The sequence below is a fragment of the Ascaphus truei genome, chromosome 2 (assembly GCF_040206685.1).
Source record: "Ascaphus truei isolate aAscTru1 chromosome 2, aAscTru1.hap1, whole genome shotgun sequence".
Lineage (NCBI taxonomy): Eukaryota > Metazoa > Chordata > Amphibia > Anura > Ascaphidae > Ascaphus > Ascaphus truei.
In genome coordinates, this window is record NC_134484.1 from 143,643,757 (window position 1) to 143,656,605 (window position 12,849).

The following is a 12,849-nucleotide window of genomic DNA, read 5'->3' on the forward strand; positions in this document are numbered from 1 at the left end:
ACTGAGCCTCTTGAATGCTGGGTGCATGGGCTGTATATTTGAGGAATTAGATGTGGTTTCATCTTGATAAGTGAGGCTTTCCACACTGCCATGGGACAGTTTAGTCCACTGGTCACTTATGATTGAACCAGCTACACTAAACACTACCTGACAACACACTTGCAGGGGGGCCACTCCAGTGCCACACTTGCAAGGGCAGTTTGTGTTTCTGTTTTAGCAGCCCAGTATTTAAGAGGATAAAGTCAGGAAGCAGGAATGGTTTCCAGGGTGCAAGATCTTATAGACCAGAGAGTGTAAGAGACATGTGCAGAGGTACAACCAGAGAGACGGATTTGGGGGAAATGAAACCATGGCTTTATTCAGCCCATCACTTTATGAAGGGAATGATGAAAATGTAGAAACCTTGTGGATAGAAATTAAAAGTGGAGGTAAAAGTATAAAGAAAATGTTTGTAGGGATATGTTATAAACCACCAAATATATTTGTGAGATTGAGGAAGCGAAAATACTTTTGCGAATGGAGAAGGCATCGGAGCTAGGTCATGTTTGCATAATGGGGGATTTGAATCATTCACACACAGACTGGGACAATGAGATTAGCATTACAAAAAAAGGAAGCAGGTTTTTGGGGCTGCTTAAAGACAATTACATTACTTTTTATTGAGGAACCAACCAGGAGAGGGGCAATACTGGATTTGGTAATATCAAACAATGTAGAAGTAATAACAAATATCAAAGTCCTTGAACATTTGGGTAACAGTGATCATAACATGGTCTCATTTGAAATGAATTATCAAAAAACAGATTACTTGGGTTGAATTAAGATTTTAAACTTTAGAACTGCAGATTTTAATAAATTGAGGACTAATCTACAAGGAATACATTGGGATGATGTGTTTTCAGGGAACAATGTAGAAGATAAATGGTCAGTCTTTAAAACATTGTTAGAAAAGCACACAGTGTATACCCTTGGGTAATAAGTATAAAAGAAATAAGTCAAAACCAATGTGGCTAAATAAACAGGTAGGGGAGGAAATGGACAAGAAGAGGAAGGCGTTTAGATTCTTTAAGTCAGAAGGGACAGAGACATCGTATCAGAATTATAAGGTATGTAACAAAAGTTACAAATGGACAATCAAATTAGCAAAAATGGATAATGAAAAAAGGATTGCAATAGAAAGCAAGGTCACCCCTAAAAAGTTATTTACTTACCTTAATAAAAAAAAAATGAGAAGAAAATATAGGACCCTTTCAGTGTGAGATGGATAGGCAGATTATTGGAGATAAGGAAAAAGCTGAGGTATTAAACAAATTATTTGCCTCTTTGTTTACCAGGGAAGAATCAATTTCAATAGTAGTGCCGCAGGAGGAAGCCTCAACCTCTTTATTAACAAACAATTGGTTAACTGAGGAAGAAGTTCATAGGCGGCTTGATAAAATTAAAGTAAATAAGGCACCTGGCCCCGATGGTATACATCCAAGAGTTCTTAAGGAGTTAAGCTCAGTAATAGCCAAACCATTACATTTAATATTCAAAGACTCCATTTCCACAGGCTCAGTACCAGAAGATTTGTGTAAAGTAGATGTGGTGTCTATATTTAAAAAGGGAGATAGATCACAACCGGGGAATTAGAGACCGATAAGCCTGACATCAATACAGGCATACCCCGGTTTAAGGACACTCACTTTAAGTACACTCGCGAGTAAGTACATATCGCTCAATAGGCAAACGGCAGCTCGCGCATGCGCCTGTCAGCACGTCCTGAACAGTAATACCGGCTCCCTACCTGTACCGAAGCTGTGCGCAAGCGGGGGGACTATAGAGCCTGTTACAAATGCGTTATTTATATAAGTTATGCACGTATATGATGACTGCAGTACAGTACATGCATCGATAAGTGGGGAAAAGGTAGTGCTTCACTTTAAGTACATTTTCGCTTTACATACATGCTCCAGTCCCATTGCGTACGCTAATGCGGGGCATGCCTGTAGTGGGGAAGGTTTTCTGGGTATGCACCTTAGCCCTGGCTGTGCTCAAGGCTGTGACCATGCAGCAAGCTTAAGCCTATAGGGAACCATGTTAAAAATGGTTATTGAGGCAAAAAGTGACACTGTGTGCTCATTTGCATGTAATTTCCCAGAATCCCTTGCTGCAGTGGAAGTGCTGTATGCTGGGTGATAATGGGGAAAGGCGGGGTTGCAGACCTGCCTAAGACATGCAGATGAGCATACAGCTATATTTGCATATTTGCTTTCCTGTGGAGGGTTTTTGTCACTTTTTTTACTCACCATAACTTAACTCAGTATTATGGTTTAGCCTATCCCATAGCCTCTCTTGCATTCCCAGTAAAATCAACCCCACACTGATGAGACCCATCAAGGTTGAAACAGCTGTCTGTGGGTGGTTTTCTGGGTATGCACCTTAGCCCTGGCTGTGCTCAAGGCTGTGACCATGCAGCAAGCTTAAGCCTATAGGGAACCATGTTAAAAATGGTTATTGAGGCAAAAAGTGACACTGTGTGCTCATTTGCATGTCATTTCCCAGAATCCCTTGCTGCAGTGGAAGTGCTGTATGCTGGGTGATAATGGGGAAAGGTGGGGTTGCAGACCTGCCTAAGACATGCAGATGAGCATACAACTATATTTGCATATATATATATATATATATATATATATATATATATATATATATATATATATATATATATATATATTATTTTTTTAAAACATTGTATGTTCATGTGTCTAGGGGCAATCACATTGGACCTTTGGCCCATCACTCGGCCTCAGGCCAATGAGGTGGCTCCCTTGGCCCGCCCTCCCCCGCACACCTCGCATTGGCCGGGGTGGTCTAACAGTGTCGCACACACCGTGCCTCTCCAACACTGGCTACCACACGATGTGCACCAGCCGCCGCCACCTCCCGTCCAGGTAAATAACTAAACCGCCGCCTCACACCCCTGCGCCTACAGCCTCCCCTCCCAGCTCTCACTCCTGCCGCCGCCGGGGCCTCAAACCCCTGCGGGTCCCCTCCCCGCTCACACCCCTGCCGCCTGGGCCTCAAACCCCTGTGCCTCCCCGATCTCACACCCCTGCCGCCGGGGCCTCCCTTCCCGCCTTACCTCACACCACCTGTGCCTCCCACTGCCTCATACCCCCGGCCGCTACAGTCCGCGGGGAACCGGCCGGACGAGACCAAGCGGGGGAGTGGACAGCTGGGAGGGTGAGCAGCCACAACAATTGCAGACACGCTGCCTCCCGCCTCAGATCCGCAAGGGAGCGGCCGGACGGGGGAGGGAACGGCCGCCACGTGCACCAGCACATGGAAGGTTCCGCTGATGGGGGGGGGAGGGGGAGGAGCGGACGACCGTCACAGACAGCGGGGGAACGGACGGGAGCAAGCGGACGCCGGATACATTGTCACTTCCCTCCCCCCCTTCATCTCCCTCCCCCCCTTCATCTCCCTCCCCCCTTCACCTCCCTCCCCCCCCCCCCCCCCCTTCATTTCACCTCTCTCCCCCCACCTCCCCTCACCCTCCGCCCTTCACCCCCCCGGTCCTGCCTTTCACCCCTCCCCCCCCGGTCCTGCCTTTCACCCCCCCCCCCCCCCCCGGTCCTGCCTTTCACCCCTCCCCGGTCCTGCCTTTCACCCCCCCCCCCCCCCCCGGTCCTGCCTTTCACCCCTCCCCGGTCCTGCCTTTCACCCCCCCCTTCCGCTCCTGCCTTTCACCCCTCCCCGGTCCTGCCTTTCATACCCTACCGCTCCTGCCTTTCACCCCCCCCCGCTCCTGCCTTTCACCCCCCCCCCGCTCCTGCCTTTCAGCCGTCACCCGCTCAGTCACCCGCTCAGTCACCCGCTCAGTCACCCGCTCAGTCACCCGCTCAGTCACCCGCTCAGTCACCCGCTCAGTCACGTCACCCACTGTCAAGTCACTGTTACCCACTCAGTCACCTGTCTTTTGTGGTAAATATAAAAATAAACATGTTGCATTGTAATCTTTTTTTCTGTATGACAATAAGAAAACAGTTACGTTAAAGTTGTGCGCTAAAAAATATTTTACCCTGGTAGGTGCGCTATGGGTTGGCCGCCCTGCTCCTTTCATTTGTCCTGGGCCCCATGCTTTCTGTTGACGACCCTGCTCCCGCCCGCCACCGCAGCAGACACCCCGCCCCACAGTAAGTCAGCTGCACCCACCACCCCCCGTCACACACCGCACCCAAAGTCAGCCACCGCAGAGATACCCGCAGCGTGCCGCCGCACCCCGTCATTAACCCACCAGCAGTGAGCCGCCGCACAACCCTCCCTCCTGCCCCCCCACCGCACAACCCTCCCGCCTGCCCCCCCGCCGCACAACCCTCCCGCTTGCCACCCCGCCGCACAACCCTCCCGCCTGCCCCCCCAGTGATCTGCCACTGGACAGCTCTGAAGGGGGGGGGGAAATCACAACCCTCCCCCTCTCCAGTGAGCCACTGCTGCCGAGCTCTGAAGTGGGGGGTGGGAGGAAATCGCTAACCAAAGGTGACCCACCGCTGCTAAGCTCTGAAGGAGGGGGGGGGATTACAACCCTCCTGCCCACCCAGGGAGCCGCCATCTATCTGTCAAGGGGGGGGGGGGAATCCCGGCCGCTCCCCTCAGTGTCCCGCCGCCGCCGAGCTATGAAGGCGGGGGGGGGGGGGAATTGGAGATGTGAAGGGGGGGAAATCACAGCTGTGAAAGGGGGGGGGGAAATCACAGCTGTGAAAGGGGGGGGGAAATCACAGCTGTGAAAGGGGGGGGGAATGGAGCTGTGAAAGGGGGGTGAAATCAGACATGTGAACGTGGGGGGGGGGGGACGCAGCTGTGAAGGGGGGAGCGGAAAGCGAGGGGGAGCGGGAAAATTAAATCCCGGACAACGCCGGGTATATCAGCTAGTTTATTTATAAAATGTTTTACCAGGAAGTAATACATTGAGAGTTACCTCTCGTTTTGAAGTATGTCCTGGGCACAGAGTTATAATGACAAATACATGGTTACAAATACATTGTTACAATGAGTGGAAATGGTTATACAGTACATTATATTCAAGACGTTGTATGCACAGTTAAAGATAATATATATTATAGGAGTATTTAACAGTTACATACTGTACCAGATTAAAATGTGAAACAGCTTTAGTTTTGATAGAACATTAAAGAAATTAAGCGAATCCTTGATGGAGAAGGATTTAGGAGTGCTTGTAGGCAGCAGGTTTAGCAATAGTGCCCAATGTCATGCAGTAGCTGCAAAGGCAAACAAGATCTTATCTTGCATTAAACGGGCAATGGATGGAAGGGAAGTAAACATAATTATGCCCCTTTACAAAGCACTAGTAAGACCACACCTTGAATACGGAGTGCTATTTTTGGGCACCACTACTTAGAAAATACATTATGGATCTAAAGAGAGTGCAGAGAAGAGCTGCCAAATTAATAACGGGGATGGACAATCTGGCTTATGAGGCTAGTTAAATTAGATTTATTTACATTAGAAAAGAGGCATCTAAGAGGGAATATAATAACTATATACAAATATATTCGGGGACAGTGCAAGGAGCTTTCAAAATAACTATTCATCCCAATGGCAGTACAAAGGACACTGGGTCACCCCTTAAGGTTCGAGAAAAGGAGATTTCACCAGCAACAAAAGGAAAGGGTTCTTTACAGTAAGGGAAGTTAAAAAGTGGAATTCATTACCCATGGAGACTGAGATGGCAGATACAATAGATTTGTTCAAAAAAGGTTGGACATCTGTTTTAGAAACAAAAGGTATACAGGGATATACCAAATAAGTAAACATGGAAGGATATTGATCCAGGGAGTAATCTGATTGCCAATTATTGGAGTCCGGAAGGAATTTATTTTTCCCCTTTTGAGATATAATTGGATTATAGTTCAGTGGGGTTTTTTGTTTGCCTTCCTCTGGATCAATATACTTTAAGTGGGGATAAAGTATCTGTCGTCAACATTTAGTATAGGTTGAACTTGATGGACGCATGTCTTTTTTTTCAACCTCATCTAATATGTAACTATGTAATTGTCTTTAGCTGCAATTACCCAGCTCCTTTCTGTATTCCTCATACCATTCCAGGCTTATATTGAAGCCTTATTTAGAAAGGGGTTAAGTCCCTGTTACAGAGGGCTTATAATTGGAATTTGGATTTGCGATAACAGCAAACCTTGAACTGTGGTCACTCTGATCAATTCGTTTCACAGGTGGGTTGGGGGGGGGGGAAAGGGGTGTGAAGAAGCAAGACCTTTGCTGGAGACTGGTCCCCTGTCCATAATACACAGGTTAGGGGCAGACTGGGTTGATTACGGGATCGCTGGGTTCAAATGGACGCCTCAGTTTAGCAGATAATAGCTCAGGTGTATTCCTGAAAAAGCCATGATTTTGCGTCAAGGAATCACATCTCTCAAACAATCCAGAGAAGAACCTTGCCTTAAAGCAGACGGTTCATGATTTGTTGGCCAATATGGCAATTCAACAAGCTCTGCCTTCTCAGGCGAGGGTTTAATTCTGTCCTGTTTCTAGTGCAGAAATCCTCACGATTCAGAGCGATTCTGAATCTAAAAGAAATCAATGCCTTCATCAACATCCAGCACTTCAAGATGGAGTCCTTGAGAGCAATCATAACAGTAATGGAAAGCGGAGCTTTTCTAGCTGCTATAGACTTCTTTAAGGATGCTTCTCTCCATATTCCAGTAATAGAATTACACTGTTGTTTCCTGAGATTCTGTCTAAACGGCCATCACTACCATTTACAGCACGGTCCTTTGGTTTAGCTACAGCACCTAGAACGTTCACAAGGGTTATGGCCACGATTGCAGCATTATTGAGGCAAAAGGTATTTTTCTAGTCCCATAGTTGGACAACTGGCCGATCAAAGCTCTTCTTGATCTAGCTAGAGCAAGTTGCCGAAGATTATGTGCACATAGTGCACATAGTGCACAACGTCTTGTTAGATCATGGTTGGATCATCAACCTAAAGGAAAAGCCGTTTAGCGCCAGCTCATTGGTTTGGAAACTGGGTTGACCACAGGTCGATCTCATGGCATCAGCGGTCAACAGGAAAGTACAGATGTATCTGTCAAGATGACATGACTCAAAAGGCATAGCCAGAGATGCTTTCTTGATCACTTGGGATTTCTATCTGTTACATTTCTCCCCCCCCTCCATTGCCCCTGCTTCAGTGGGTAATGAACAAGTTTGAAAGAGGCAGCGCTCAGGTTCTCCTAATAGCCCCATATTGGCCCATAAAGACATGGTTTGCGGACTTAGAGTTTGTCAGTACAGGAGCAGTGAGTTCTTCTAACGTTTCATGCATTACTGACCACTTTGGGGAAGCAATCGTCAATTGCTCAGAATTATGGCGTGGAACTTGAAAGGATGTAATTTGAAGTGATATTGACACTTACTTTCCAGAAAGCTAGTGACTTCTAGAATCTATCGCATATGGAGGCCATTGTTATGGTCGTTTAAATTGCTAAAGGTGGGTTCCTTGCCACTGGAAGTCCCTAATGTACTAGACTTCCTTAAAATGTGATTCCATAAGGGTTTCAAACCAGCGACTCTTAGGCTGCACTTATAGTTAGGGCTACGGCGACACGACTGCATGACGTCAGCCGTCGCTGTTCCTATAGCGTTACAGACTGCATGTACTTGCTACGGCGCTGCACAACGTTGCAGTTGTCGTAGCAAGTACTATAAGCGCAGCCTTGGGGTTTAAGTATCTGCATTAGATGCTTTCTATCATAGGCAGATTGCCTTAGATCCTATGATCTAGATTTATTAAAGCAGTGTCTAGGATTAGGCCTACTTTTAGGATCCCTGTTCTTCCTTGGGATCTGTATCTTGTGCTACAGCAACTCTCTTCTTCCTTGGTTGAACCGATTCTCAAGCTTCCTATGAGATTACTTAAATTGTAAGCTCTCGGGGCAGGGACTACTTTTCCTATTGTTTTGTCAAAAGCACTTATTCCCATTGTGTAGAGGTGAAGAAACAGAGCACTAACCAAGGCAGATATCACAAGGTGACCCCGTAAAAAACAATATTTATTAAAGTCTCATGGACATAGAAATGCACACACGCATTTGTATGTCCATGACTTTAATAAATATTTTTTTACGGTGTCACCTTGTGATATCTGCCTTGGTTAGTGCTCCATTTCTTCACCCCTTATTTCCTTTTTGATTGACCCAGAAAGGGTCAGACAGCTTCCATTGCCTCCGTATTTGGATCGGTTAAGGCAGCTAGATTTGAGGCATATAGAATGGCAGGATAAAATCCTATCCTACTAGGGCCTTTGCAACTTCATGGGCACATAAAGCTCAGGCCTCTTCCTAGGAAATTTGTAAAGCCGCAAACCTTGTCGTCTTTACACACATTTATCGTCTGGATGTTGATTCATCAACGGATGCGAAATTTGGAACAAGGTTGCTTCAAGCAGTTCCAACTGTGAGAATAAGTACTCCCTCCCAACAGTCTCTTATTGATCTGCTATATCCCATGAGTAATGGCTGCCCCAGAGGACGTAGAAGAAAAGTGTAAATGTAGGCCTACCTGCCGATATTTCGGTCTCTTCAAGTCCTCTATGGCATTGTACTTCCCTCCCTTAAGTCTTCTTATGTCTTGCATATTAATGTTTTGGTGTAGCTTTTAAGAACGCTTTAACTGAGGTTAACTGACCTATGGTGGGTGTCACGTACAGCACATCTGTGAGCACGTGACCTGCATACGGGACAAGGCTTAATATACAGCTCGCAAGTTGTCCTACGTTTCACCTTCGCAAAGGTCCCTAAAAAAATGAACAATATCTTCCCTAAATCTGTCCCCATCCGTATACCATCTGTCACGAACGGCACACAAGTGAGCACATGACTTAGAAATGCAACCAGGGTTAATACACAGGGCTACTCTCGCCAACTCACCTTTCCACCCCCGCAAAGAACTTTCAATTAGTAAATATTAACCACTTACTCAATTGCTATCATATCTATACACTGCCACCACCTGAAAAATGCAAGTAAAAGATGTAAAATGAACAAATCTGCAAGGGTCAATACATTTCTAGTGTTCTTTGGATTAAATGCATATTGCTGAGTAAAACTCCGTGTCATAGTGGCATAGTAAAATTCTGTATGCAAAGTTCTAGCAGGAGTCCCAATAAACCAGGGTACTCGCCATAAAGAGGACCTGGTTTATAAATTGGAGGAGGGGATAAGGGGAGGTATAGGAATATTGCCAATCGCCAGTGGAGTGAAAATAACAACCAAGGAAATTATTGGTGATAAAGTGGTCTCACTTACTTCAACAATGTTTATTGTCTAGTCTGTTGACAAAGGATGTTGTTACTTGTGCTGATTGAGATAATCCTAATTATAGGGAGAGCCAAGGGTCTTTTTTACCCAGATGGGTATAGCTAGTATAATATAGAAGATAATAGAGACAGACAGTACAGCCGAGCAGAGTCTAGGCCCAAGCCCAGGGAGTGGACATAGGCAGGGCTCAGTCCAGTCACATTAAATGCTACTAGTTTTAAGTAAATAATATTATGTAATCAAATATTTGAGCCTATAGCTGTAACTTAGTACTGCAATAGCAACAACACCTGCAGCCACCCAGCAAGTAACCCACACCAAGGCAAACCCAAGAACACAATGGTTTATACCTGAAACTGCACCCTTATATATACTTCTCCAGAAACGAATTTTAAGCATTAGATTTTTTAATATATTTGCATTCAAATCAGATTGCGAATGTCCAGTTATAGAACCTCCCCGCCTCCTCCGGCAAATGCGCATTTTTGAGAATGAGGTCTGTTATCTTGAAACCTCATGCAGAAGACCACTTTATTTTCCCATCAGTTGATTGAATTTGCCTGTTCCATCTACAAAATATATAGTGACGCAAGTAGCAAATATTTTGTTTTTATAGTAAATATAGTGCAGGGTTGTTTTTCTGGAAAAATCTAGATATTTTCGCAGATAGTGATGCATTTTGATGGACTAAATTACCGGTTATTTATAGGTGCAGTCAGAGCCAAAGTAATGTAAAGGAGGATTTATTTTTTATCTTTGGCATTAACTTCTGTAAAATGTCATATTTGAAAAACGTGTGTTTTCTTTTTTTTTTTTTTTTTAAAGCAAGCTGTGCCACCTACTTTCTTTCTGTGGAGTTGAGGTGCTCTAATAATAATGCCCAGTTGGTTACTTATCTAAATATGGGGCAGTACATGTTACTGAAGCTTTATAATATATCTCTATATCTCTTCTGTACGTACACTTTTATTTGACTTTCAATTTGGTCTCCCCCTGACAGCGGAAGGCTATGCTGCCTTCCAAGAGGACAGTTCTGGCGACGAAGCAGAAAGCCCGTCCAAAATGAAAAGGTCCAAGGGAATCCATGTGTTCAAGAAACCCAGTTTTTCCAAGAAGAAGGAAAAGGATTTCAAAATAAAGGAGAAACCCAAAGAAGAGAAGCACAAGGAAGACAAGCACAAAGAGAAGAAGTCTAAGGACTTGACAGCTGCCGATGTTGTCAAACAGTGGAAGGAGAAAAAGAAAAAGAAGAAACCTACTCCTGAGCCTGAGCCTCCAACAGTTGACGTACCAAGCCTGAGGCCGGTGTTTGGCATCCCATTGGTCGAAGCAGCAGAAAGGACCATGATGGGTGATGGAATCAGACTGCCGTCAGTATTCCGGGAATGCATTGACTTCATAGAGCACCATGGAATGAAATGTGAAGGCATCTACAGAGTGTCAGGTAACATTATTCGGCACTGGTCAGAGGACTTTGCAGAGAAAGGTCTGTTTCAGTTGTTGAACAGAAAAAAGGTTAAAAAAGAGATCAGGGGGAAGGGACAAGTCATTGGTTGATAAACGTGCTTCCATGTTGGTTTATGGTGTTAAAATTATCTACTTTGTGTGTATTAAAAGCTTGCACCTAATGTAAGTTTTGCATACCTTGGTCAATTACATTGATTGTGAAGAGCACCAAATACAAATTTTAACTGGAACTCAGCTGAAGCCACTACTCAACCTTCAAAACCCATTCCACCGTCTTCCTTTTTAGACTCCCGGTACCCCTTTAATTTAAGTTTCTCTCATTTCTGTTTTTTTCCCCTCCCCATAGTACTTCTCACCTGCCCTTTCACATCCCATGTTCTCTCCCCATCATGCTGGAGCCTCCCCCTCAGGGATAAGAGCTTGTTCGGTATTATCATACTTGTTTACCAGAACTGGATGCTTCAGTTGACCATCAGCAGACGTTACTGCTATGCTCACACTGTGGAGTTCTCTGCTCATTTGAGGGTAAGGAGAGCAGCAGTGGTGGGGTCGGTCCTTGTTTCCCCACTGCAGGAAACCCTCAGGCTTTTTTACATGTAATGAGAACTGCATACATTCATTACTGCTTCAGTACCCAGGATGCATATTCAGGGCATTTTCCAAAGGAGCACTGCGTATAGTAACCCTACTTGACCCTTAGAGCAGACACCCAAATAATGTTTTATATTGCAAAATGCAAAAAAGCCTCAATGCTATATCTAATCTGACAAATAATATAGCTAAATACTACCTGTTTTCCTTCTAATAAGTAAGGGTCATGTAGTTAAATTCTTTGGCCAAAGCAAACCACCCTACGCCTGCAACCACATCACGGTAAACCCTTTCTTAACTCTAATGGAGGAAGATATGTTTCAATAGACTGGTCATTCACAAGTGTATGACAGGACCTGCTGTTTAAAAGTGGGCTGGGTGAGTTTTTTTTTTTTTTTTTTAACTTTCTTTTATTGGTTTTTCAAGGGTATTACATACAATTATCACATTAATACCATTGAATACTTTGTTGGACAAACAACAACTAGACAGACGTGGGAGGGGTAGACAAGACAGGGTTGGGATAGTGGGGAGGGGGAAGGACCGGGAGGGGGGGGGGGGGAGGGGATGCAGAGGAGGAAACTTTATCCTTGTTCTTTGCTGGGCTCGCCTTGGCGCTGTGGGATCCAATCTGACTATGGTTCCGTTGCACCTGACTTTTCGTTAGGGGGGAGGGGGCGTGTAGATGGCTTTAACTTGTACTTTTAGGCCTAGTTTTGAGGTCCTATCTCCTATGTTTTTAGTCCGTCCTTGAAGGAGAACCCATTTTTTCCTATTAAAGCCAGACGGCAGCATTGCTCATCCCCGGGATATCTGTCTGTGCCAACCAAAGCGACCAGACTTTTTGAAAATTTGAGCCAGTGTCGTTAACCAGACTTGTCAACTTTTCCATCTGGCAAGCAAACCAAATTCTGTTCCGAATTTTATCTATTGATGGAATTGCATTCTGATTCCACAGTGCTGCGGTCTCGCACCTCATCGCTGTGGCAAAATGTGCAATTAGTTTGTTGCCTGATTTGGAGACTTCATTAGTGGGCTTACCTAAGAGGAACACCCATGGGTCTAGTTGAATTTTGAGGCCTAGAAATATCCTCTGTAGCCAATCTCTAATTTGTGTCCAGATAGGTATGAGTCGTGGACAGGACCACAGCATGTGTACCAGATCTCCCTGTTCCCCGCACTGTCTGGGACAGAGCGGGGAAGCTCCCGCGATAAATTTTGCCAATCTAACTGGGGTGAGATACCACCTTAGTAATACCTTATATGAGTTCTCCTTCAATGTCGTACAAATCGAGCTACTGGCCGCAGCCTTAAAGATTGCCGTCCAGTCGTCCTCTTCTAATGGTCCCGTCAGGTCGTTCTCCCAGTGCGTCATGAACTTGGTTTTGTGTGAGCTGTCAATGTCTGCTCTCACCACCTCTCTGTAAAGAGCAGATATGAGTCCCCGTGTATCGGT

General features: G+C 45.2%; 1 protein-coding gene across 2 annotated transcripts in view; it reads left to right on the plus strand.

Moving 5' to 3' along the window:
* The window catches only part of RALBP1 (ralA binding protein 1), a 60,220-nt gene that overhangs the window by 18,356 nt on the left and 29,015 nt on the right, over nt 1-12,849 (plus strand). For both annotated transcript variants that reach the window (XM_075585370.1, XM_075585371.1), the window contains exon 3: nt 10,336-10,779. In XM_075585370.1, the coding sequence (XP_075441485.1) occupies nt 10,336-10,779 (444 nt within the window). The remainder of the gene's footprint in view (nt 1-10,335; nt 10,780-12,849) is intronic.